This window comes from Octodon degus, unplaced genomic scaffold (assembly GCF_000260255.1).
Source record: "Octodon degus isolate 3935 unplaced genomic scaffold, OctDeg1.0 scaffold00029, whole genome shotgun sequence".
Lineage (NCBI taxonomy): Eukaryota > Metazoa > Chordata > Mammalia > Rodentia > Octodontidae > Octodon > Octodon degus.
In genome coordinates this window covers 4,700,327-4,727,446 of record NW_004524605.1, presented here as the reverse complement: position 1 = coordinate 4,727,446, position 27,120 = coordinate 4,700,327, and the positions used below count along the sequence as shown (strand labels likewise).

General features: G+C 42.5%; 3 protein-coding genes across 8 annotated transcripts in view; 1 reads left to right on the top strand and 2 right to left on the bottom strand.

Annotated features, from left to right (window-relative positions):
* The window catches only part of Aff4 (AF4/FMR2 family member 4), a 104,706-nt gene extending 86,746 nt beyond the window's left edge, over window positions 1-17,960 (top strand). For 2 of the 4 annotated variants that reach the window (XM_023713229.1, XM_023713228.1), the window contains 9 exons: window positions 103-197; window positions 1,725-1,788; window positions 1,894-2,030; window positions 3,146-3,217; window positions 5,496-5,589; window positions 6,227-6,270; window positions 9,034-9,251; window positions 11,867-11,981; window positions 16,612-17,960. In XM_023713229.1, coding sequence (XP_023568997.1) covers window positions 103-197; window positions 1,725-1,788; window positions 1,894-2,030; window positions 3,146-3,217; window positions 5,496-5,589; window positions 6,227-6,270; window positions 9,034-9,251; window positions 11,867-11,981; window positions 16,612-16,657 — 885 coding nt within the window. In that variant the 3' untranslated portion in view covers window positions 16,658-17,960. Of the gene's footprint in view, window positions 1-102; window positions 198-1,724; window positions 1,789-1,893; window positions 2,031-3,145; window positions 3,218-5,495; window positions 5,590-6,226; window positions 6,271-9,033; window positions 9,252-11,866; window positions 12,356-16,611 lie in introns of those variants that run through there. The other 2 variants (XM_023713230.1, XM_004629348.2) reach the window with 1 other exon arrangement.
* Window positions 2,829-26,348, bottom strand: LOC101589896 (cytochrome b-c1 complex subunit 8). Of its 3 annotated transcripts, XM_023713231.1 has the most exons (6): window positions 26,237-26,323; window positions 25,928-26,094; window positions 25,149-25,254; window positions 8,552-8,557; window positions 7,933-7,936; window positions 2,829-2,839 (listed from the first exon to the last, which is right to left on the bottom strand). In XM_023713231.1, the coding sequence occupies exons 2-3, from the start codon at window positions 26,079-26,081 to the stop codon at window positions 25,160-25,162; spliced, it is 249 nt and encodes an 82-aa protein (XP_023568999.1). In that variant the 5' UTR covers window positions 26,082-26,094; window positions 26,237-26,323; the 3' UTR covers window positions 2,829-2,839; window positions 7,933-7,936; window positions 8,552-8,557; window positions 25,149-25,159. The 3 variants fall into 3 exon arrangements, with proteins under 3 accessions (XP_023568999.1, XP_023569000.1, XP_004629403.1); XM_023713232.1 differs by lacking the exons at window positions 2,829-2,839; window positions 7,933-7,936; window positions 8,552-8,557 and having other exon boundaries at window positions 25,095-25,254; window positions 26,275-26,348; XM_004629346.2 differs by lacking the exons at window positions 2,829-2,839; window positions 7,933-7,936; window positions 8,552-8,557 and having other exon boundaries at window positions 25,099-25,254.
* On the bottom strand, window positions 18,435-19,425 carry Leap2 (liver enriched antimicrobial peptide 2). The gene is made up of 3 exons (XM_004629347.2): window positions 19,319-19,425; window positions 18,985-19,124; window positions 18,435-18,707 (listed from the first exon to the last, which is right to left on the bottom strand). Exons 1-3 carry the CDS (start codon window positions 19,412-19,414, stop codon window positions 18,671-18,673), a joined length of 273 nt encoding a protein of 90 aa, XP_004629404.2. The 5' UTR covers window positions 19,415-19,425; the 3' UTR covers window positions 18,435-18,670.
* Window positions 26,349-27,120: the final 772 nt, after the last annotated feature.

The window sequence follows — 27,120 nt, the reverse complement described above, 5'->3', positions numbered from 1 at the left end:
ATTTTAGCAGTAGCTAAGGAAATTATGTAGCCTGTTAGCCTAATTTTTACTGCACAGTTTGTAACATACTGTATATGTTTTTTTTTTTTTTTTTTTGGTTAGGAAAAGGCTCCAAATAGCTCCTCTAATTGTCCTCCATCAACAGCAGTTCCTGATGCTTCTAAGCCTAGGAGAACAAAGCTCGCCTTTGACGACAGGTGAGATAAATACAATTTTTAAAAATGTGTTTAAGAAATGACTAGAGGGGGGCTGGAGAGATGGCTCAGTGGTCTAAAGCACCTACTTAGAACAAGCTTAGCAAAGCGTCTGGGACCACGGTTCAATCCCCAGCACCACATGCCAGCCAGCCCGCCCCCTGGTGGGCTGAGCTGGCCACACACACACCTCTCTCTCTCTCTCTCTCTCTCTCTCTCTCTCTCTCTCTCTCTCAAATAAATAAAAAAATTTAAAAAAGAAATGACTAGAGGGCCAGGGAGATGGCTCAGTGGAATAAGCTCTTCCCTGGCAAGCACAAGGACCTGAGTTCAATCCTCGGTTCCGCAAAAAAAACCAAAAAACCAAAAAAAGAAATGACTAGAGTCACTAGTAAAAGAAACTCCATTTCTGTCAGTGACTAAAGGCTTAATATTTGTGTGTGATCCACATCGTATTTTGAGTTTAACTTGAAAGCACTCTCTAATCCTAATTCACTACTGCTGCTTTAATAACCCTATCACCCTTGTGTGGGACAAGGGTGCTGTGCCCTCCAGTAGGTGGGTAGTGTTGTGATACCACTGCATCACTGATTAAAGTTGGTGTTGTCTTGGCTAAGGTAGAGCAGTGTTATTGCTCCCTGAGTTTTTGTTAAACGGTTATCTCTCCTGTGTCTGTCTTTACTCTTTTCGGTTTTTTCTAGGCAGGGTTTCAACTGCAGTCCAAGTCAGTTTTGAACCTGCTGTGTAGCCCAGCTTGGCCTCTAAGTCTTAATCATTTTGCCTCAACCTCCTGAGTGTTGGATTTATAGACATGTGCCATACCTAGCTTTTATTTACTCTTTTTTTTTTTTTTTTTTTTTTTTTTGCAGAACCAGGGATTGAACGAAAGCCCTTGTGTTTGCCAGGGAAGCAATTATTCTACTGAACCATCTCCCTGACCCCTTTACTTTTTTTTCTCAAGTTAAAAATTTTATTAATGCTATTATAAAGCATTTTCTCAATGGCCTTTTACTTTTAATCTTTCAAGTAATTTAAGAAAGTTAGTAGTTAATATTAAGGCGCTTGAGCCAGGTGTGGTGGTACACACCTGACATCCCAACTACTCAGGAGGCTGAGACAGGAGGATAATAAGTTCCAAGTTCAGTCTGGCTTAATGAGACCCTGTCTAAAGAATTTTTTTTAAAAACCTATGTATCAATATATAGAAAGATCTTTCTATTTATGTATCTGAGGGTACAGCTCAATACAAGGCCCTAGGTGCAATTCGTAGGACTGCAAAATATAAATATGTATATACATGCATTCATACATAGTAGGGAGCTTGATTTCTGTTGATCTAAGTAAACATTCGCTGTGGGTTAATGTTATTAACTTGATAAAAACATTTGTTAAAAGACAAATGAATGTTTAGTGGTAGGTTTTTTTTTTTTACTTGAGAGAACATGAAGTGTTATTTTGGAGACTGAAAGGAACTATTATCTTAGAAAAAAAATTTGTTATTTTTATTAACAATGAAAATTTATATTGCAGAAATTACTCAGCAGACCATTATTTACAAGAAGCAAAAAAGCTAAAGCACAATGCAGATGCGTTGGTATGTAAATATTCTTGTACTGTTTAATCACATTAGCATAAATCCCCATTTGTTTGTACTAAGGGATTGCTCACTACCCCTTAACTTTTATTCTCCGTTCTTTAGTCTGATAGGTTTGAGAAAGCAGTATACTACCTTGATGCTGTGGTATCTTTTATCGAATGTGGGAATGCATTAGAGAAGAATGCTCAGGAATCCAAATCTCCATTTCCTATGTATTCAGACACAGTGGAGCTCATCAAGTAAGTAGAAATATTTACTGCATCATTGACAATAACATTTCTCTAGTCCATCTTGAAAGGGGTTGATATATATAAACTAAAGTGGATGCTTAATTATTTATTTTTCTTGGAAAAAGACAAGTAGATATCCTAGTGGGTGTCTCATTTAGGTTTGATTCTGTTTGAGAACAAAGTCATAAGATCAAAGTAAGTTGTTTTTTGTTTTGTTTTGTTTTTAATAGAGAAAAACAAATTTCAAAACAGTAATGGAAGGGTAACAGGTTAAAACATTGCATATTGTTATCTTTAAAATAATTACTCAGTAAAAGACATTGGCGTTTAATTTCCCAAACAGGGGCTGGCCAAATAGCTCAGTGGATTAAAGCACCTACAAGCAGGAGCAGGGGTCAGGGGTTTGATCCCTGGACCTGCTGTGTCATCCCTGCCCTCGGGGTACACTGAGTTGGCAGTTGAGACTGGGCATGCTGGCACATGCCTGTAATCCCAGCTCTTGGGAGGCTGTAAACAGGCAGATCACTACGAGTCTGATCTAGTAGTGAGACCCTGAACACTCTGTAGACCCTTCCCTAAAATACAAAATAATAATAATTTCCCAAACAATATTAGCACAAACCTTTCTTTTTAATGAACTAAGAGAATAGTAACGTAATTATCCTAACTAGATTTTTTTTTTCTTTCAAAGGAAGTTTCTTTATTTTTTAAAACTTTCTAAGGGAAGTTTCTTAAGATGAGCTTTGAGGTCCAGTGCATGCATGCATCCATCCATCCACCCACCCACCCATCGATCAGTCCATCTATCCATCTACCTACTCACTGTGCAGCTTGGACTCCTAGTAATCCTCCCCAGTGCTGGAATTACAGGAGTGTGCCACCATACCTTGTTTGGGGGCTGGCCTGCATGGTGTGTGGTACCAGGGATCAAACCTGGGTCCTTGCACTTGTCAGGAAGGTGCTTAGACCATTGCACTATCACCCCAACCCCAGCCCCAGCCCCAGTCCTTTTAGATATACTTACTATTTTATATGTGGTGGTGTTTTTTGGGCTTTTGTTTACTAAGTAAATTTTGTTTTCTACAAAATTCTTAAAATAATCTCAAGTATTCACTTATTCACAGATACACCATGAAGCTAAAGAATTACTTGGCACCAGATGCCACGGCTGCAGATAAAAGACTCACAGTGCTTTGGTGAGTATTTCTGTTCTAGTCTCTGCTCAGGAATAAGCAATTCCTTGATAAATTGTGCTGTGTATGTTGTTTTTGTATTTTAGGGACGGGTCTACAGAGTGTTCAAGGTCTCACTACTAGATCAGACTCGTAGTGATCTGCCTGTTTATAGCCTCCCAAGAGCTGGAATTATAGGCACATGCCACCACACCCAGTCTCAGTTGCCCTCTCAGTGTGCCCCAGGGGCAGGGCCAGCAGCCAAGCTCGGGTGTGTATGTTGTTTTGAGCATAGCCTTCTATATCCCTGTAACAAACCTGTTCTTAAAGAGTCCAGCAGAAAATAATTTTAACGGGCCAGTGAGATAGCTCAGCAGACTAAAGCGCTTGCTTGGGCAAGCTTAGTTAAGTGCAGGGACTTTGGTTCTATTCCTGGCACCACATGCCAGGTCAGCCCCACCTTCAGGGGAGCTGAGCTGGCCACAGAGTCTGGGCGTGGTGGTGCACGTCTATAATCCCAGTGCTGGAGAGGCTAAAAAACAAGAGGATCATATTGAGTCCAAGCTGCACAACCAAATACATTTTTTTTTTAGTTTTTTTTTTTTTTTAAATGATTTTTAGTTCTTCTACATTTCTTTTATTTATTTATTTATTTATTTATTTATTTATTTATTTATTTGAGAGAGAGAGAGAGAGAGAGACCAGCTCAGCCCACCAGGGGGCGCGGCTGGCTGGCATGTGGTGCTGGGGGATTGAACCGCGGTCCCTGATGCTTTGCTAAGCTTGTTCTAAGTAGGTGCTTTAGACCACTGAGCCATCTCTCCAGCCCCCAAATACATTTTTTTTAAAAAAAGAAAAGTAAATAACTTCACATTCCTGCTGAGAGATTATAGTTGTCTGTCTGTTTCTCTGATCCATTGCTATTTAATGAAAGCCTTGGTAGGGCAGGACTCATCGGAACTTTTTTTTTTTTTTTTTTTTGAGGTATTTTAGTACAGGGACTATAGGGTCTTACTATACAGATTGGACTGTAATGATCCTCCTGTTTTCAGCCTCCCAAGCACTGGGATTATTGGGGTGTACCACGATGCCCAGTCTTAGTCACCACCTCTATTGTGTCCCAGGGGCCGGGCCAGCACAGCATGCCAGGGATTGAATCCAGTCAGGCCTTGTAGTCTGCTGAGCTATTTGGCTGGTCCTCATCAGAACTCTTTATTGACTTTAAAGTTCACTTGTGTGGACTCTTTTTTTGGGTGGGGGGAATCATCCCTCCATCCACATACATCCTTTTTTCTTAGAAGAAAAAGATTATGACCTGTTTGCTTTGTCCCTAGCCAGGAAGATACTATAATTTTACTTATTTTAGACTCAGCACTATATTTCACATTGAGTGTATATCTGAATTAATCCAACATAGTCCTATTCATCATGGAGCATATAGTCTAGTTTGAGGAGATAGAAATTGATCAAACAACTGCAAAAGTATATGAGGTAAGTACTTGAGAAATAGTATAAAGACAAGACCTATCTCTAGGTAGAAAGAGCAACATATTAAAGCGACTGCATGATGGGAAAGAATAGGAAACTTTCAAGAAACAAGGCCGAGTGTGGTGGCACATACCTGTAATCCCTGCTGAGGCAGGATCGTTGAGTTGGAGACCAGCCTGGGCTACAAAGTGAGCTCAAAGCCAGCCTGAGCTGCAAAATGAGACCCTGCCTTTAAAAGACCAAAAAAACCAAAAAACACTAAAGGACTAGAAGGAAGTCAACATGACTAGATAGGCAGGGATGATCATGAAGGGAATTTGTATAAACTGTTAGTGTTCCTTCAGAGTCACAGTGTTTGGGCTAGGGATATAGCTCAGCAGCACAAGCCCCTGCCTGGCAAGTACTCCTGAGTTCAATTTCTAGCACCAAACAAACAAAGAAGATTTGTAGTGTTTTGTGTCTTAATTTTTAGATTATAGTTTGGCCTGGGGACTCTCTCTCAGCAATTTTTTAAATGCCTTATTTTATGATTACACATTGAAATTCTGTGGTAAGTTTTGATTTGTGAACATCACTAATTGGAGACTAATCTGGGGTTTTTTTAACCATGTTCCCTTCCCACTATAAGGAGAACACACTTTTTGGGTTATGTCTGAGGCTTAGGCTTGGTGACACTGTGCTGAGGTCCACCCTGATGTTTAGTCTTACACTCCTGCCAAGAGCCAGTCTACTCTTGCATGGTGCCAAGGTTGTCTCTGAAGTTGTGGCCAGAGTTTGCTGTCCTGGTAAATAAGCTGCCTTTTCCATTGGCTAGCCTGAGATGCCAGTCTTTGCTGTACCTGAGGCTATTCAAACTGAAGAAGGAAAATGCTTTGAAGTACTCAAAGACTCTAACAGAGCACCTGAAGGTAAGCATGCAAAAGAGGAGGATCCATGTCCCAGGAGACTAAATTTGTGACGTCTTCCATTCCTTCCCTAGAAGTGGTCTCATAGGACACAAGAGGGAAGGAGCTACTGTTTCAGAGCTCTGAACTGTTTGAGATTTATTGGGGTGTGTATATATATAGCATGCATATAGATACATATGTATGTATGTATGTATGTATGTATATATTAGACTTGGAGCCCCTCAGTAGTTCACTGTTGTCCTTAGGGTTAGGTCTGTACTGCTTACCCAAACCTACTAGGTCTTCAGGGTTTTTCTGTCTCTCATTCCTTGTTTAAACTCTCTGCTTTATTCAGACTGTGAGTCACATACATTCTCTTTTTTGCCATGTCTTTGTACATAATGTAACTCATCTCTCTGTGTCAGTTCCTCTTCTGCGTTACTCATTCTTCCCTTGCTTGTTCATGTAATTTTCTAGGATATCCTAGCTCTCTCTGCATAACATCTTTTCAGTTTTGCCTGCATGCACATACATTTTAGTGTTTTCAGTTGATAAAGCATCTTAAGATTAGCTCATGCTTCTAGATATATTTAGCACTTTGTAAGTAGTAATATCTTTGGCTTTTTGTTTGTTAAGTATGTTTTATGTTTTTCTGCAGAATTCTTACAATAATTCTCAAGCACCATCCCCTGGCTTAGGAAGGTAGGTCAAATTTTATTCTATAAAGTATTATTTGGAGCAAATGTGATGGCACATACCTGTAATCCCAGCACTTTTGGAAGCTGAAATAAGATTGCAAGTTCAAGCCCAGGGTGAACTAATTAGGTGAGACCCTTCGACTTATTTATTCTGTTATCAGTTGTTTTATTAGGTAGGTAGTTTGTTAGTACTGGATGTTGCACTTGCCATGCAAGACACTTAAGCCACTGAGCTATCTCCCCAGCCGAGACCCTTCAACTTAAAAAAACAGCTGGGACTGTAGCTCACTGGCAAGGCCCTGAGTTATAACTCCAGTACTGTATGCAGACAACAGTTGTTTGACATGGGCTTATGTTTGTGTGATGTGGAGGTAGAATGGCTAGAGATCTGCTTGTCAAAAATGGGAAAACGGCAACTACTTTTTTAAAAATTAATCTGTGATATTGTATTCATTCATTCTTCATTTGTTGTGTCTGGGGATTAAACCCAGGCAAGACCTTGTGTATACTAACCCTTTGTTCTACCACCGAGCTACACCCTCCCCAAATGTTTTTTGGCAGAACCAGGGATAGAACTCAGGCCCTTGCGCTTGCCAGGGAAGCACTTATTCTACTGAGCCATCTCTGGCCCCTCCCCAAATGTTTTTAAAAAAGTTTTCTTAATTTGTGAATTAAAAATATAACTATAGGGCTGGAGAGATGGCTCAGTGGTCTAAAGCACCTACTTGAAACAAGCTTGGCAAAGCACAGGGACCATGGTTCGATCCCCAGCACCACATGCCAGCCAGCCCCGCCCCCTGGTGGGCTGAGCTGGCCACACACACACACACACACAATAAATAAATGTAATAAATAAAAATAAATATTTAAAAAAATATATATATATAACTACAGTTATGGATGAGGCATTTTTACCTACAGATACTTGAATTTTTAACAACACTTTAACCCTTCTCAATTTCATTTCTGTAGTTGCTTAGGTTTATTTCTGTGGACTTTACTCAGGCGTGGCATTCTCAGAATTTAGTGGCATGACTGTGACTTTTTGTCACATACATCACTCATCCCAGCTACACCCAAAGGGGGCAAAAGATCATGAAAACCTTTTTATTTTTTAAGGTTATCTGTTCATTTATTATACTTATATGAATTTGACATTCAGTCTTTGCCTTGTTTATATTTTTCTAACCAAATTTGTAATTCTAACAATATATAAACAAGTGAATGGTGCACACCCTGTAATCCCATCACTTGGGACACTGAGGTGGGAGGACCACTACAAGTTCGAGGCTAGTCTGAGATACATAGCAAGACTCTGTCTCAAACACACACACACACACACACACACACACACACACACACACACACGCACAGAGTTCAAAGCCAGCCTGAACTGCATTGTGAGCTCTGTCTCAAAAAGATAAAAGATGCCCCCCCAATTCTTTCTCTTTCTGTTTCTGTTTCTGTCTCTGTCTGTCTGTCTGTCTCTCCCCCCCAGATTTCTTCCTGAAGTTTTGTTTGGTTTTCCTGTTTTAGTGTTGTAATCATAATTTGGGGCAGTTTCACAATTTTTAATACAACTGAAATGAAATATTTTATTTATTTGTTTTCAGTACTGTGGATTGAACACAGGACCCTGTGCTTGCCAGGCAAGCGCTTATTCTACTGAGCTATCTCCCCAGCCCTAAAATGAAATATTTTAATGTGTTGAATATTTAATTGGCAGGAGGCTTGAGATGATTACAGTTGATTAAGGGGACTTTGTACATCTTTTTTGTTCTTCCTTTTTTTTTTTTTTTTTGCGGAACCGGGGCTTGAACTCAGGCCCTTGCGCTTGTCAGGGAAGCGCTTATTCCACTGAGCCATCTCCCTGGCCCCTCTTTTTCATTTGGAGTAACTTGGTTAAATTAGGAAAGTGCTACAAATTATAGAACTCAAAAAATGTTCTCAGGGGCCGGGGAGATGGCTCAGTGGAATAAGCACTTCCCTGGCAAGCACAAGAGCCTGAGTTCAATCCCTGGTTCCACCAAAAAAAAAAAAAAAAAAGTTCTTACCTACTACCAAAATTTGGAAGGTTGTGAAGTCCACCTACTCTTTTCCAGAATGATCTGAAAAACACAGGATTACGTGCCTGACCAGGTGGAAAGTGTGTTGAACTAGAGTGAGGGGATAAAGCTTTGCAGGTTTGCACTGCTGCTAACACAGCACTGTGACTTCTTGGTTATCTCCCACTTTTTGTTCTCTTGCCATTCATTAAGACAAAAGATCTAAATAACAGAATTCACAATGACCTTTGGTACACTGGTACCTCAGTTCATGAACTTAATTCTTTCCATGACTCTGGTTTCAAACCAAACTGGACAAGAACCAAATTTAATAACTAGGTTTGGGGAGATAGCTCAGCAGCATAAAGACCTGCCTACAAGTGGAAGATCCTGAGTCTGATCCTCCATACTGCAATAAATCAATCAATCAATCAATCCATCCATCCATCCCAGTGGCTAAGTTTCAATGATGACTTTATGGGGAAATTTGATTTGGTTCTCATCCAGTTCAGTTTGTGACCAGAATCGTGGAATAAATTGAGTTTGTGATACTACTTACCACCATTCTATTACTTAGAAGAAATTGTACTTTTCTGGGAATCCTTCTAATCTAAAAAAGAGCTTTAAATTTTAAAAGCTTTCATCTAGGAAAAGCCAGTAGTATATTGATTTCATAATATTATGCTTATATAAACTAGCTTCCAATTTTCTTTTGTGTATAGCAAAGCTGTTGGGATGCCTTCTCCTGTGTCTCCAAAGCTGTCACCAGGCAATTCAGGAAATTATTCTTCCGGGGGCAGTAGTTCAACAAGCGGTTCTTCAGTGACCATTCCACAGAAAATCCACCAGATGGCAGCCAGTTATGTTCAGGTTACATCCAACTTTCTCTATGCCACTGAAATTTGGGACCAAGCTGAGCAGCTTGCCAAAGAGCAGAAAGGTACTTAGCATTTTAAGTAAACTTTGAAGGATAGAATTGTTAAAAGGAACTTTTAGAATTTAGTTAAGTGGTATATGTTATTGTGTAATGATACCCTCATGATCTTGGTGACACAAGCTAAACAGTCTTAGTCTGAACAATGGGTGTCATTTTTGATATATGAATTGCATTTTACACTTTAATATGTCAGCCGAGCATGGTGGCACACTTTTAGTCTCAGCACTCAGGAGCTGAGGCAGGGGGGTTGTTGCAAGTTGAGGACAGCCTGGACGGCTGCAAAATCCTGTCTAAAATTAAAAAAGCAATATGTCACAATGTGGGTTGATTAATATTTAACTATAAAAATATGATTACATTTAGATATCTTCATTTGAGATGTTTAACTGGATTTTTAGATTTCTTAGATTTCCTTAAAATTAGGTTGAGGCATTTCATCTTTTTTTTTTTTTTTTTGGTGGAACCGGGGATTGAACTCAGGGCACTTGAGCTTGCCAGGCAAGCACTTATTCTACTGAGCCATCTCCCCGGCCCCGAGGCATTTCATCTTAAAAGTTTATTTTTTGCCTAGTGAGATAGCTCAGCAGATTAAGTTCTTGCTTTGGCAAGTACAGGGACCAGGGTTCAATCCCCATTCCCACATGCTGTGCCAGTCCTTCCCCTAGGTCTGGCTGTGGTGATGCATGCCTATAATCCCAGCACTGGGGAGGCTGAAAGATTCACTACGAGTCCTACCTGTGTAGTGAGACCCTGTTATCAAATAAATAAGTGGGAAAAAGAAAAGGTTTATTATTGCCTAAACTGAGAATATTGAAAATTATAGAAGCATTTAAAGCTCTTAGGGCTGGCGAGATAGCTGAGAATAAGCACTTGTCAGGCTAAATCCTGAGTTCAATCCCCAGTACTGCAAAAAATAAATAAATAAAGCTCTTAGAGGAAAGTACTATGTGAACACTAGCTTTTTTTAGTAGATTTTTATTTGCAAATATAAGTTCATAGCATGTATTCTGTTTTCAGAGAAATACTAGAATAACCAGTCAGTGTCATTTTATCACAGAGTACTTAAATACAGTATGATCAGGCAGTCATATGTAAATAAAAGATTTCTCTCCTATTTCTAAAGAATAATGATGAGAAAAAGGTAAAAGAAAAACTTTTATGTTCTCTCATACTTAATCTATCATCTAATTTAGCTTATTGCAAATAGCCATTCTTATTTTTTTAAATGGTCAGATTTCTTTCAAACAGGATCTGGGGGCCCAGTCCTAGCTCAGTTCTTGGGCTGGTGAGATGGCTCAGTGGTCTAAAGCACCTACCTAGAACGAGCTAAGCAAAGCACAGGGACCAAGGTTCAATTTCCCAGCACCACATGCCAGCCAGCCCCACCCCCTGGTGGGCTGAGCTGGCCACACACACACACACACATATACATAAATAAATAAATTTTAAACAGGATCTAAACAAGGTTTATATATAACATTTCTTTGCTAAGGTGCGCTGTTTTTTTTTTTTTTTTGGCGGAACTGGGGATTGAACTCAGGCCCTTGCACTTGCCAGGGAAGCACTTATTCCACTGAGCCATCTCCCAGGTCCTACATTTGTTGATGATCATTGCTTAGGTCCAAGATTATAGTATCTCCCCCTTGGCCTACCTCTCTTCTTATGGTACCAAGCATTAAAAACCTAGGGTCTTGTGTGTGTTAGGCAAGTATTTTGTTAACTGAGTTACATCCCCAGCTCTCATTAGTAATTTTCTATTCTGACATTCCTTCTGTATTTAATAGCTAGAATTCTTTAAAGATGAGCCTTCCCTCAAGTGTTCAGTTACTCCCTGCCCTGTTTAAATAATATGGTATCTTTAAGAACTCTTTCTCTGCATGTCTAAAAACACTCTTATGTCTAGTCTTGCATCCTTTTTTCTGTTCCCATAATTACATTGGAATCAAACCCTAGGACATTGTTCTTCCTCCCAGTTTCTCTCACATGCAGCCTTTTATTTGCGTACATAGGAAGAATCCTTTTATTTCCATCCCTTGAATTTTTGAACTACCGTCTGAAAGTATGGGTTTTATCAGTGATACACAACATACAATTACGGCAGAAAGGTTGAGTGCAGATTGTCATAATTATCTAGCCTCACAAGGGCTGTTATGGGAAAATGCAAAGAGTATCTTCCTGAACACTTTATTTATTAATGTGCTTTTATGGTAATAGAAATGAGCAAAATTTTCCTGTTTTGTGCTATTTGCTTCTTAAAAACAGTACATAGAGAATGTTTTGAGTAATCAAACAGGGCACTCTGTAAGTGTGTGGCACTAAGTATCCATTCTAATACATATTAGTACTTTCTCATTATTGTGAGGGGTGTGCTGCATGTACATATAGCACTTAATTTCAGACTTCATTTTCTAAAACATTGCGTGACTTCCGGAACAGCATGACTTCAGAGACAATGGGGATGCTCGTTCTGAGGCAGACTCACCATTTCAGTGTGGGAGGGCATTTTTTTACTTCATGTGAATGCTGTTTTATAGCCCAGACTTGTTTTTAAACAGAAATTTGAAAGAGTGTGTATTATTTAATTTTTTTTGTTGTTTTTGTTTTGTTGTGTTTTCTAGAATTCTTTGCTGAACTGGATAAAGTAATGGGCCCTCTCATCTTTAATGCAAGCATCATGACAGATCTAGCTCGCTATACCCGGCAGGGACTGCACTGGCTTCGCCAGGATGCCAAGTTGGTATCTTGAACAGAACACATTCTTGTTGCCTCCAATTTTCTCCACAACACTGTGTCACATCACAAAGGAAAACTGCCATAACATGTCACCTAGTTAACACTAAGAGGAATGATTTTTCTCCTCCATGGTTCGTGTGTTGTTTATATCCCAAAGCCATCCTGTCAGTTGACCCCTTCAATATTCCCAATGTGAAAAATTATTTAAATGCTAAGTGTTAAATGTTATTTAAATGTTAAATCGGCAGCACATTGCTAAGATGACTTTAGTGTTCTATAATATGATTGAATTCCAGCTGTAATTTGTAACTAACCAAGTAAAATTCTATTTATTTTCTTTTTTTAGTTTCCCAAGTTGGGGCTTGTTTAAAACTTAGTTATTTCTGCTTATAAATTTGCTCTGTTGAATATTTAGCATAAACATAATGTAAGCATTTTTATTTATATATTTGGGAGCTTCGTTACCTAGTTTTTTTGAGTTTTTTTTTGTGGTAGTTGTTCTGTGAGTAAAATAGGGATATGTTCTTTCCATCTCTACTACCTGATATTATTTCAAATCTTAGCTACAATTTTATTATTGTGAAATTATGCTTAGTCCTAAGCATTCTACACATGAGAAGTCATTTAAATATGAGAGGATAACATTAGACATGGATATAAAAAATGAAATGTGTCTTATTTGGTATGCATTATTTCAAAAACTGTGAATGTGTGTTAACACTATAGCAATCACAAGGTGACTGTAACTTGCATTTAATGCATTACAAAAGAGAACAGGCAGACATTCTAGAAGAAGCATATCATTTTGAAGGTTTCATAAAAGGACAATCTTAGTATTTTATGGATTTTATTAAAACTGTTCTTATTACTACTCATTTGACACTTAATTGAAGCAGAATAAGTTACTTTTTAAAAAGGATAATTTATCTCTTAAGGGTTCCTGCCTATATCTCTTCCGTTGATAATGTCCAAATGTTAAAATCTCTTAGGAGAATTTCCCCCCATACTCGCTTGGGATGCTCTGATACGAGCATGCAGTGACTGGTACTGTTGGTGTGTGTGGTTTTGCTGTACAGTGTACAAGTGCTAATACCTGTCGTAGAGATGATGAATTTCTCCATTATAAAGGCCCCCGTTAGTGATGTATGTATCTACACGATCAGAAAATTCACACAGAAGAGTACTAACTTGGTTCAATGTGAGCTCCTGGAAGGGGAGGAGAACAGTGTTAGAGCTTAAGAAGCCAGCTCCATAAGAATTGTATATCAGAGTACCCTTCCCTACAAGGTGCATAAAGGAGTCAAGGGTAAGAAATGCACCCTCTATAGTTTGAGTGCCCCTATCATGTCTGGTGTGCCTTAAATCTTACCTTTAAATGAAGACTCTGTGGATTGTTTACAGATAAAATTTAACACTAGGACCAGATTGTCCTTCACATTAATAATAAATTTTCTTTCATTTTAAATCTCCCTTTAGGATCACATAAGGATTAATCATTTTTTAAAAGTTAGATAGGACTTAGTCTAATTGGGTAATGCTGCTTCAGAAGAAATAGTTTGTCTTCTTATTCCAAAACTGAATCTGTCCAGTTAGGAAAAATGATTGCCCTACTGTTTGTAGGTGACTGCTGAGGCTTGAAACCAGAAAGGGGAAAGCAGGAGCAGATCTCCAGGCCCAGTGGTGCTTTGGGCCCTCTGCTCAAGTCTCTGCTACACTTAACCTCTGAAGCTAGTGAGCTCTCACTGTCCTGTGGCTTCATGTTTGTAGAGCTCTAGTGGTTCTGTGCCTCAAGTTACTGTTATGTACCATTGAAGATTGAAGTCTTCAAATTATGTAGAATTTAACCTTTTTCTCTTGGAGAAATTGCCTCTGATATCTTTTGATTTAATCTTAGTGTGTTCTAGGAACAATTTTTCTTAAAGAGGACAATTCCTCAGCAGTTATGATAGTTCTTTAGTAGAAATAATGATTAATGAAGTATATATGTATGTCCTGCCCTCTGACTTTTGTGACTGATTCCTTAATTTGCAACTTAACAGCAGCCAGCAGGGCATCTCTGAGTTCCAGTGCATTGTAGTCTCTGTCCTGAAAGGGATCAGGAGCGTTTCTGGGGATATTTTCTTAAAGCAGAGTTTCCTATGTGTTTATGGTGCTGCTCTAAGATATTGCCTCTTTAAAACTATGTTAATTATTGTAGAATGAATTTTTGAAACTTTTCTTTGTGGACAGTTTTTCCTACCAAGTGGTAATGGGGTATGGATCAAAATCCAATCGTAAATAATTGAATTTCAGAAATATTGATCTGTGGAACTACTGCTCCCTTCTCTTACCTTCTCAAATGCTCTCTGTCATCCGCTCCAACACATACTTTGAACTTCTGTATAGGTGACCATTACTTTCCTCAGCAGGTATTTTCAGTGTTTTCTAACATTTAAAACTCAATTTGACAAGTGACTAAAACTTAGCCCGAGACTTGTGTACTTAATATACAGTTCATGAAAATAGCAACTGTTTTTAAAAATTACTAAATTAACTGCTCTTTAAGACCATACTTGTATTCCAGGAGGCAGCAGCCTTTGTAGGCAACCAGCATACCAGTTGCAGCGGACGGAGTGAGAGTAGTCTTGCCCAGGCTTGGCTGGGCCGTGGGGAACACTCCCCACCAGTAATTCAGGCTTCCACAGCCTGGCCCAGTCTCCCATCTGGCTGGCGAGCATCCAGCCCTTCCCCTGTCTCAGTGCCACCTTTTTCTGGGCAAGGAACCAAGAAGTAAACTTTATAAGCAGTGAACACTTCAGATAAATTTACAGCTGTAGCTGCTGAAGAGTGGAGAAGACAGCACCCGTGATTTTAATTCTTCAGTGTAAAAGTTTAATGTGTGCACATGCCTACATATGCCTATGTTTCTGGGGAGCTTTGCACTGGGTTGACATAGGCATCTGGGCTGCACTTTGATATACTTGTGCTTCAGTAGATTCACTGTTTTTAACTTGTTCATTTCTTTTCATGAAAGATTTTAATCAACTAGGTGAGGAAGCATTATTTTGTGTTTTAACAACCGAAACTTCGGAACATTAACTTTTAATGAATGTGCTTACATTGCGAAGCAGAAGCCTACAAAGGCACCTATTTTAAATGAAAGCTCTGGCTTTGGGAGCCAGTCCTCGGTGGAGTTTCAGTCAGTGAATGTTTCAGTCAGTGATGCGTAGCTGTGTAGAGGAAGGGTGCGCTGTGTGCTCTTCCAGGGGTGAGCATATGCAACGTTGGATCTTAAAGTTCTGTACACATACACACTTTATATATATATATATGTATATATATATATATGTGTATGTATGAATACATGAAATTAGTTTGTCAAAATGTGTGTTTAGTATTTTAGCTTAGTGCAACTATTTCCACATTATTTATTAAATTGATCTAAGACACTTTCTTGTTCACACCTTGAATAATAATGTTCAAGGGTGCAATGTGTATTCCTTTAGATGGTTAAAGCTTAATTACTATGATTTGTAGTAAATCAACTTCTAAAATATATTTGAGCTCTTATGTAGTATTATAGGGCTCTTACAGGGTGGGAAGATTTTCATTTTCTGGTAGCTAATTGAACAAAATGGCTTCATTTTGTATTTTGATTTATAGGAGTTTGAAAGGACAACAAAACCTGAATAACTTAGGGAGCCAGAGCATTTCAAATCCACATAGACTCATGTGACTCGTACTCCCTAGATAATACAGAACAGATTTCATTTTAACTTCACATATAGTGTGTTGGAGAGGCAGACTTTTCCAGTAACAATATTATACACCAAAGTTTTGCTATTGTAAAAATCAGTAGGAGAAATAATCAAGTTGCTTGGAAAAAGCAGGGACAAGAGGCTAAATTAGTCATGTTTGTGAACATATCTTTCACCCACTTGCTAGTGGAGAAATGTAATTCAGATTTCTGGACTCCAAAACCAAGCTAGCAAATGACAGGAAATAAATTGTAAATGTTGGTAAAGGGATGTTGGACTCTGTGGTTAATGTAAAAGAACTTAATTACCTTCAGAAAAGGGAACGGAAGGAATACGTGCATCTCTTTTTCAAATAAAATTTGGGGACCGGGGAGACAGCTCGGCAGTTTAAGCACTTGCCTGGCAAGTGCAAGGACCTGGGTTTGATTCCCCAGCAGCACATGCCACACCATCGTGCTGGTCACTGAAACTGGGAGTGGTGGCGCATGCCTATAATCCCATCACTGGGGAAGCTGAGACAGGAGGAACACTACAAGTCCAAGCTATGTAGTGAGGCCCTGTACCAAGTAAATAAATAAAAGATTAAAATAAAATTTGGTCATAGAACAAGGGGTTCAAGTTGTCTTGACAAAGTCATAGATATTTAAAGTATTCTAAAATAACCTACACAGTCATCACAGCAAGATGATTTTGGGGAATGTTTACATGGCCCTCTCCTTGCCACCAATGTTCAGCTGAGCAGAAATTAGCATTATTATTGGCAAAAACAAAGTTCTCAAAATGGGTGTGGAAAAGTTCCCACTGAGAAATTCTAGTACTTAATTTTGATCTCTTGTGACCTCCATATGCAAGTCATTTGAAGCTTTTAGCCATTGGTATTTTCTACCTATTAGGTTCCTCTCTAAAACACCTACTTGGAAACACTGCCTTTCAAATTGAAGCCAAGATTATCCCCATTGTTGAATTTGTTGTTGCTGTTCAAGGAGTGTTGCCATTTTACAGCTGTACAAACCCCCTGGCAGGTCACTGACAAGTGAGCCCTCAGCAGCACTGGGTTGGGAGTGGGGCTCACCAGTGGAGCTGGCCCAGCCTTCTGAGCCTGAAAGGGCAGGCGCCACTGCCAGGGCCAGGTGCGGCTTGGTAAGCACAGTTAGGAAAATATTGTATCTAGCCTCTGTTCTGGGTGATTTTAAGAAATTTTGTATATGGAGGATGGAAATGCTTATATATTTATTGAAAAGCCTTTTATGTTATTTGAAAATTATTTGGTAAATAATTGTTTGATATTGGGAGGGTTTTGGAGGGGAGGTAATACTGTTGATAAATTATAAGCCTGTCGATTGTGCAGAAAGGTACTGTTAGTGACAAATAGGATGCCTTTGTTTTGTACATGATCTTAATCTTGTTTATATTTCTTTAATCCAAAATATTTAGGCATCTGACATTTTCAACCAAAATTTCAATTATATACTGTGATTTTTATTTGTTGCAATACATTAAAATTTCAGAGGTACTTTGGGGTTCAAAAGCTAGGATTTCTAAGTCAGTACAGTATGTGCATTTCACATAATAAAGCTGTTAACGGTGAGCAAAGTATTATATACTAACTAGATTTTTCCACATCTGTATAGTATATTATATGTATTTTGTGGTATTGAAATTATAGAAAGTTTAGAGTGTCAAACGTGTTTAATGTGTATTTTTAAACAAATTTATGGCAATTAAAATATTTGGAGACAAGGGTATCACATTTCAATTTGTAAAAATCTTTTTAACTCTACTGTGTCATTAAGATGCTTTGTATAATGCCAAACCATAGCTGGAGAAACTAAGTTTAATAAATATCAAATAGATTTTCTGTATTAAAGTTTATGAACACTGTGCTCTTTATACTTCTTTTGCTCTAGACACTGTTCCCTTTTCATACAACTTTTGGGTACAGTACTACTTACTCTTTCAAAAGTCTGGGGACTGGGGATTTAGCTCAGCAGTAGAACACCTGCCTGGCAAGCTGGAAGCTCTCTGGGTTCGGTTCTTGGCATCAAAACTAAAATAAACTACACCTGAAAGTCTGGTCTCACTAGTACAGGTCTCATTTTTCTAATCAACAAAAATTCTGAATTTGCAGGTCATGGGCCCTTGTGTGTAGGTTACATTTGCCCTACTCCAGCAGGCATCTCAAATTTTTTTTTTTTTTTTTTTAATCTTATTTGGTACAGGGTCTCACTACACAGCTCAGATGGTCTCACTACACAGCTCAGAGTGATCCTCCTGCTTCAGTCTCCCCAGCACAGAAATTAGAGGCATGCACCACTACGTCCAGTTTCAGTGGCCAGCTCAGCACAGGGCTGGCACAGCATGCGGTACCAGGGATCAAAGCCTGGTCCTTGTGCTTGCCAAGCAGGCGCTTAGACCACTGAGCTATGTCCCTGGGCCCCAGACCCCTATCTTGATCCCTTCCTTAACTGAAGTGTAAGGGCCAGGATTCAGGGCAACAACTTGGGAACTTGCCAAGGCCTATCGTGTAGCTATTAGACTTTTACCCTTAGCCTGCCATTGTGTTCTTTAGAAGACTCTTGAAGCAGTATTAACTCTTAACCACGCTTTCCAGAGGGAGAAGCTATCACATCATTGTGCAGTGCTGTTTTTTTTCTATAGTATGTAAACTGAATCCTTCAAGTTTGAATTTCAGACTGCCACAATTTCAATTAGAATTATTTAATGGTATTCATAGAAAAATAAACTCTAAAAGATAAATTTAGTTATGCTTATATATTAACATTCTAAGAAAAAAAAAAATGGGAGGCCAGTATAAAGCATGCATCTGTCTTTAAATACTAAAACACGAGTGCTTCACTTGTGTATCTCCAGCCAAAATGTAGTTACTCAGTATTCCACGGAATGGAGCATTGCTGGCGGTGACCACTGTGTGCTCTTTCTCTGGTAGGCGCATCATTCCTGGGCCACACTCAAGGAACAGCGTCTTTTTCTAGTGGGGAAAAAAAGGTGTTAAGACTGGCTTCCAAGTGCCCAAGCCCACTTCTGCTACCTTTCCCTCTGCTGGGTCATGCTACCTGGTCGCTGTCTGGTCTCAAGAGAGGTACGTCCTTTTGTGTAGTACCTGGGTGGCTCTTGGCTCTGAGGAATTCACAGAGCTTGCAGCCTCTGCCCAGGCACTACTCCTCCATCCTGGCTGTATTCTTTCTGCTCGTCTGCCCCATATCCCGTGGCTCTGGCCCAGCGCAGGACCCACTTGTGAAGCTTACCTGCATAGCCTTGTGATACACTCAGAATCATCCCGGCAGGAGGCTCCGATGGGCCTGAGGGACACTCCTCTCCAAAATGGGGTCATTCTTCGTGGCCTTTTCTTTGCTGAGCTCAGTTCTGGTACTGGGGAGCCATCTATCTGTAGAACAAAGACAGGGTTACCTGAGGTGTGGAAGAAGTGACATCTTGCTGCACACCTTTATGGGAGGATCGTTCTCCAGTTCTGTAGGCTCAGAACAGGAGGCCCTCTGAGGACGAGCTTGCGTCTCAAGTCCACCTCGAATCCCACTGCCACTACCACGTGCACAAGCATGCATGCGTTTCCTTCCTTACCTGGCCCAGCAGAAGCAGGCAGATCATGAGCACTGCAGAGAGTCTGAGGTGCCACATCTTGGCAGAGGACGATGTTGGAGCCTGGAAGCCAAGCATAGCTCCTGCTTCCTTTTATAGACGGACACCTGCCTTTTTCATGGTTGCCAGGCGAGATAGGGGCAAAGTGTATATTTGTAATCAAGATCAATTTCATCAGGTTAATGTCTACCAGAGGAATATGCTCAAGGGCTACTTTCAGGCACGTTGTATTTACTGATCCCTCGTCTGGACTTTGAATGATTGTGTTGCTGGCCTGAACCCTTTCACCCATTGTATCAAAAGTCCACACTGTCCCTCCTTTCCTTTGGAAGCCACGTGAAAACCCTGAGGGAGACTGGGAGCCTGGCCACATTCTGTTCTAAAATAGCTCAGCACACTGGGTGTAGCTCAGTGGGAGAGCATGTGCTGAACCTGTGTGAGAATCTGGGTTGCAGTCCCAGCACATGCAGACATGTACACGTACCCTAGAATAGCTCAGATGTAAGAGTAAAATCTTAAGACGTAATGTGCTTTGTCAGCCACCTTAGCACCACAGCTCTGTCATGTACACAGTTCAGTATGGTCTTTAGCTCTCTTCTGAGGGAGCATGTGTTAGGATTGCCATCCGCACAGAGAGGCCTCCACCTAGCAGTCTGCGCCAGCTCGATGTCTTTGGAGCATGACGACCCAGGTGAGGTAAGTTCAAGTACAGGATACCTGACACCTCCTGGGAGAAAAGCAATCAACAGGGACATGCCCCCTCCCCCCAGCCATATGGCCCATAGGGGAATTGATGGAGTATGGGTAGTTTAAGTGACTGTAAAGCTAACCAGACCGCCAAAGTCAGTGGGAGAAGTCAGGAAGGGACAGGACTCAATCATGGGCTTTATACCCATTAGTTGTGAAGGGTTGGCAGAATATTTCCAGCCGACAAGCATAAGGCTAAGATAACTCCAAAGACCAAAACATCCACTAGCTTTAGTAGGAATCCATACAGGTTTCTAGATCAAGAGAGAACATGTATTTAGACCAGGAATTGCTGGACATGGTGTCACACTCCTGTAATCCTCACTCGGGAGACTGGGGCAAAAGAATCACTGAGGCTGGCCTGTACTACATAGCAAGACCTTGTCTCAAACCATATACTTACTAAATGAGTACTTATACTAAATGACATAATCATCACCAGTCCCATGGCCTGGCAAATGGTTCTTGACAAGGTGAGATACAGTGGTATAATGGCCCTCAAAGCTGGCATTGGGTGGGATGTGACTCCCCAAATCTGCCTGTCCTGGTTCCAGTCCCTTTGGGACTATGGAGCTTGGTTGGAAGGAGAGGACACTGCAACCTGGACTTCAGAACCATCAAGAGATAGATCTGTCTACCAAATCCAACTCGCCAATCCTACCAGTTCTACCAATTCAAGACTATTTAGCTGCTCCCTTTCTTTATCCTCAAGGTAGGTTACCGAATGAACCCAGTAAGGACACTTACCAATGAACTTCTGCAGGGCTGAGGAAAGGCTATGTGGTCACCCAGTAACATTGAGTAAGAGCACAAATCTGATTAGATAAAGACTGAACAGTGTGACACCCCAGAACCAGTTGGGTCCGTGGCCTCAGTGCCAGCCTACCCTTCACCAGCCTGCAGTGACATGGCACCCATCCAAAAGATGGGTGTATGGGTACACCCATGTACCTTTGTAAATGGGCAGGGGGGAAGGGTTGAAGCAGGGAAAGGAGAAAATGATCAAGTTATATACAGGTACAGAATCTGATGGATGTGATCATGTGTATCCAAAATGTACCAATAAAATCTGATTTTTTAAAAAATGTAAATCAGGGAGAAAGATGAAGCCACTCGCCCTGCATTCTGCCTTTCTATATTTCCAAGCAAAATCAGCCTTTCTGTGTTAATTTCCAAGCCAGTACCACAGCAAGGAAGGAAAGAGCCTAAGCCCTGCACCCCTGTGCACGAGGAAGAGGACCACACATCCTCATGGGTGCTGCAGGATCTCTGGCACCTGAGGGCTCGAGGCTGGCTCACATGCCACCTTTCTTCCCAAGAGACTCATTACATATGTTCAGTAGAAGGAACCTCTGCTAGTGGAAGTATCTCAACATCTACACAAACTGCAGTTTCAAGTATGAAGCAAAAATCAAACTTGAGAAGCAGGCAGCAGATGGCTAATTGGGACAGCCCCTGCTCATAGCTATCCCACAGACTATGAAGACCTCCTAAAATTTAAGCAATACTTTAAAGTTCATGGGCTCCCTGCAATCAAGTATTTTGCTGAATGAATAAATACTTACTTCTTTCTCTGCTAAAAAGACTTCCGCAGGTCCAGGGAAATAGCTCCATAGAATAAGTGCTTGCCTGGCCAGTGCAGGGTCTTGAGTTCAATCCCCAGTACCACCAAAAAAAAAAAAAAAAAAGCAGCAGCCCCAGCCATAGGACAGTGCTTGCTTGGCTGGGAGGAGAGGCCTGGGCTCTCCATAGTACACCTGACCACCACTTGTTGTCTCCTGTTCAGTCAGTAAAAGGGGAGTAAATCTCAGGTCTCTCCAGCACTAGCATTTGGGGGTCCAGATGATTTCATTTACAAGAAAAGGAGACAAACTCCATAGTGGACCGCTTGGTCATGCCGGATACAACTCGAGGGACTTTCTGCTTCTGACCTGAGCACCTAGGGTGAAATGAGAGAGGAAGCAGACATATGGGCAGCTGTGTGAAATACATTCCTGGTGGAGAGGTCATTAGGGCTCGGCAGGAATTGGAAACTTGCTATTCCTGTGTACGAGGTGCCTAGTAAAAGATGAATAGCTTGGAAATGGAGAAACTTCTGGGTAAAAATTCAACAAAGATCAAAGTGTAGTTCCCAGGAATCAGCTCAGCAGATTAGGTGTCTGCTTAGGCAAGCACAGGGACCAGGGTTTGATCCCCAGCACCGCAGGCCCTTGCTGGCCCATCTCCAGGTGTGCTGAGCCAGTCACCCGAGACCAGGCATGGCGGTGCATGCCTGTAATTCCAGTGCTGAGGAGTCTGAGAACAGGAGGATCACTACAAGTCTGAGCTGTGTAGTGAGGCTCTACAAAAACAAACAGCAAAACAAAGTGTATTTACTTTTTGGCTGGCTGGTGCTGCAGACTTCTGGGTCTATACATTGGGCACTACATGGGGAGACTATAGCCCATAAAAAAACTCATGAGGGTAGAAGTATTGGAAAGAAGGATTAATGGAACAGGTGGTTGCACCACAGCCAGTGAAGAAAAAGTCACACCTAGGGCTGGGAGCTCCAGGTGGAAGGATGGCTGGCACTGAGGCCCACAGCAGCTGTCCACCCTTTAAAAGCTTTACTCAGGTTCTCTGCCAATTTCGATAAATAGAATGGCCCCACAAAATTATCCCAGGACTCATAGGATGTACAGGGGCTCCAAGCTACAACACATTCTACATAACCACTGCCCCAGCACCTCTGCTGTAGAGATGAGATCCATGGTTCCACGCTCAGAAGCCCCTTATCAAGAGAGACCTACAGCAGACTTTGTTTCAGCCATTGCCAGAAACGTAGTACATCAAAGGGCTTACACCAATCAGGATTGCCTCAGTAGGGCACTCCTGGGTTGAAAATGGACTCAGACCAACAGGTTCAGTATCTGGTAAGTTTGGTTCTTTTCACCTGGAAGTCAAAGGTGTCAACTACAGAGGTAGAATACAACAACCAGGACACAGATGAGAGTGGCTATGTCCTCTAGGAAGTTTGGGGGCAGAATTAGAGGCAGACCCTAACCACCTGCCCAGCTGTGGTCTTCCCCTGGCCTGGGAAGCTACCTCAGTAATGAAAGAGGAGGTTAGGTGTATTCGTACTGCCTTTGGATCCAGAACTGTCACCAGACTCCCAAACATGTTGAAGCATCTGGCGACAAAACCCAAGAATAAATCTGGACAAAGAGCTGATAGGAAAATGACCATCTGGGGCCCAAGATGCCCTAAGATATATCTGCCCTGTTAATCCTGTATCACCTTACCAGACACACATCACTTCTCCATCACAACCTAAGGACTTTAGTATTTTTATTGTATAGATGAGGATTTCAAGGCTTAATAATGTAGGCTGCTTGCCTGTATCAGAGTAAAGAAGTGACAATTTATAAAGATTTGGAGGGCTGGCCAGATAGCTCAGCGGATTAAAGCGTCTGCAAGCAGGTGCAGAGGCCAGGGATTTAGTCCCTGGGCCTGCTGTACTCCTGGGGCACACTGGGCGTGGTGCTATGTGCCCAGAATCCCAGCTCTTGGGAGGCTGTAAACAGGAGAGTCCAGTCTAGTAGTGAGACCCTGAACATCCTTAAGACCCTTCCCTAGGGGCTGGTGAGATGGCTCAGTGGTCTAAAGCACCTACTTAGAACAAGCTAAGCAAGGCACAGGAACCACGGTTCAATCCCCCAGCACCACATGCCAGCCAGCCCCGCCCCCCCGGTGGGCTGAGCTGGACACACACACACACACAAATAAAAAAAAGACCCTTCCCTAAAATACAGAAGAAAAAAAAAAATTTGAGTCCAGGATTGGCAGTCAGTGCATTTTTATCTTGTGAGGGTTTGTTTTTTTCTGCAATTATTTTGGTTCTTTAAAGAAGCAACAGGAATAATTAGAAAAAGTAAAGACAGCCTGAGCCAGAAGCTCAGAATAAGTAGCAGAAATATCCTTGGACTTTTTTTTTTTTTGCCGGAACCAGGGATTGAACTGAGGCCCTTACACAGGCCAGGCAAACACTTACTCTACTGAGCCATCTCCCGAGCCTAAAACACACACCTGGGGCCAGAGAGATGACTCAGTGGAATAAGCGCTTCCCTGGCAAGCGCAAGGGCCCAAGTTCAATTGCAAACCTGCCAACCATATCCAATGACAACTTACCCTTCCTATCTAGCAAAGGTGACTTCTTGACTAAACAGGTAATTCAAACGCTCTGGAGCTGGAGCAGGGGCAGACTTTTCCAAGGTACCGTATTTTGGCTGAATGGTCCACAGCCATAGTGTGTTGAGCCCGGGTAAAGGAGGCACCTCATGCCCTCCTTTCATAGCTGACTTCGCAGGCTAAGGAGAGGTTGTTTTGAAGGAAAGGCAGCTTAAGTTTTAAGGACACACTGATCGGGCAAGACAGCTCAATAGACTAAGCACTAGTAAGATCCTGTACCAAATACATTTAAAAAACAAAACAAAACAAAAAAAAAAACCAAAAAACCTCGGGGGCTGGGGATATAGCTCAGTGGCACAAGCGCCTGCCTGGTGAGTGCAAGGTCCCAAGTTCAATTCCTGGTACCCTTTCATTGCCTTACAATGTAAAGCACATTACTTAACCTGTTTCCTCAACTGCAAAGCACAAATAATGTTACCTAAAGGTCATCAAGCTTAAAACTTTGTTTCTACAGCTTAGAACCTACCTGACATAGTAATTACCACATAGTTCTAGGCGTTGTGGTTATAATAGGAGCAGAAGACCAACACTCCCCTCACAAGCCGCAGCGCCCAAACTGCTTAGCAGCAGTACCTGTTAACTTTGTACCCTACTTTCTCATCAGTGTGCAGCAAGGAGTAAGCCCACTCCTTCATCCAAAGTACACATTAGGCAAAACTGTTCAGGACTCATGCCCAGGAGCGGAGGCTGCATGCACTTAAATATTAGCAGTCACACCAGCATTCTGCTCACAAAAATGCAAAGTTGCAACGTGCAGTCCATAAGAATTTTATTGTCTTCAAGAAACAATACATCCTCCTTTCCCACAGAAGCGTCTTTCAGAAGCAGGAACTGTCACAGAGGGGATGCTCATTTGTCATTCTCATAGGTAGCTGGGTTCTTCCTCTTGGATTTCTCAAACTCTTGAGTCCCCCATGTGTAGATAAGGTAAGCCACTACAAATGCTTTAAAAGGCAAAAGTCAGAGAGCATAAATGAGACAGTTTTCAGTTCCCTTTTCTGTCCTTCTACTCTAGCTTTTCAGATACAGTACTTTTACATCACAGCAGCAAGAAAGGTTACCTTACGAACCCACTTAACAAGAAACCACACCAAAAAGTTCACCAAGATAAATTTGGCCTGGTGTGGTTGTGCATACCTGTACTCCCAGCACTGACTTGGCTGAGGCAGGAAGATTGCTATGTGTTCAATGCCAGCCTGCACTACAGATGTATACTTTACCAGGCGTGCTGGTGCACGCCTGTAATTTCAGCACTGGAAAGACTGAGGCTGCAGCCACAAGTTCGAGGCCAGCCTGGGCTATATAGTGAGTCCAAGGCCAGCCTGAACTACAACAGCGTATACTGCAGTGGTTGATATGTTCAAGCTGTCATGCAACTGGCAAGCACTATCTGCAGTACATCTAACACAAGGCAGTTTGTCACTGATAAGTGGATAAAGATAACCTCACAGTGAAACGTTGGAGTCACCCAAGCGACCTTAGTCCAATCGTTGGGCGTCATATGACTTGCTCTAGAGCTGTCAGCGATAGTCACGAAGGAAGTGTCGGAGCGCCCGCAGGACGCCTGCCCCCACCTGGAGAGAGCGCCTGGTCCCCGCCACCCGCCCAGACACTCACGCGGCACCACGCGCAGAATGCACCCCTGAGTGCGGCGCAGCACGTTGGGGATGCCCTTGCTGAAGTAGTTCGGGAAGGCGCGCTGCTCAAAGGGCGACAAGCTGTAGGTGATCACATGCCGCATCCGCGACAGATTCCCAAACTCGCGGCCCATGGTCACGGCGGCCCTGCAGTATCAATGGTTGGGGCGCTCGGTTCAGCCTCGGGCCGCGCCACAGCCCGCGCCGGACTCCCAGCCAAACGCCCGCCCCCTCCTCATGCTCCCCCAGCCCATGCGCGCCCCCATCCTCTCGCGACCCATTCGCGCACCGAGGTCACCTCGCCCTCCACCGATACCGCGCCACTACCTCTTACGTCACTTCCGATGGGACAGGAAGCTGCTTCCCGAGGCGAGACGTCACTTCCGGGTGGTACCACTTTTCTGTTGGCTCCGGGAACGACGTAATCTCCCACATCTAAAGATCAGTGCGCTGGCTGGTGACTGGGATGGACGGGGCCTGGGGGTTGCCTAGCAAAGCCCTCGGCGGTGGCTGAGAGCCCCTGGCCCTCGCGTGGCTGTTCCCCGACTCGGTCCAATCCCAGAAGCCTCAGGCTGGGAGGGGCGGGGCGCCGAAGACGGGAAGAGAAAGGGGTCAGCCGCTCGGGGCCGGCGGGGCGTTAAGCGTTGTCGTCCGGGAGTTCCGAGGGGCTGGGCTCCTTCCGGGCAGCGAGCGAGCAGGAACAGCATCAGGGCCCGGGACCTAGCTTTTCTCCTGGTAACCTGTGCCTTCAAGGTAGAGCAGGCATTGCAAGCTCAGCCACAAAAGACATCGACGAAGAATGCCGGGCAGTGGGCACGCGGCGCTGGCCGCAGCTGTTTCCCGGGGCATCGGGCCTGCGGCGGGTGTGCTACGGAGCCTCGAAGCTACCCGCTGCCCCTGCCCCTGCCCGGGGCGCGGGAGGCGGGGTTGTGATCTCGCTGAAGTACCGGCTGCGGCTTGACGCTCGACCTGGGCGGCTGCCTGCCCTGGCAGCGCGCGGTCTCAGCGAGGCTGGATCGCTGGCCACGGTCGTTGACCTCGCCTCTCCCTCAGCAGTCCGGAGTGTTCTCTCACCCTGCTTGGAGCCACAGACCGGCCAGGCTGGGCAGACAGGGAATTTGAGTTTTGAAAGCACACCTGACTTTTTCTGCTGAAGTACTGTACAGCTAGGTT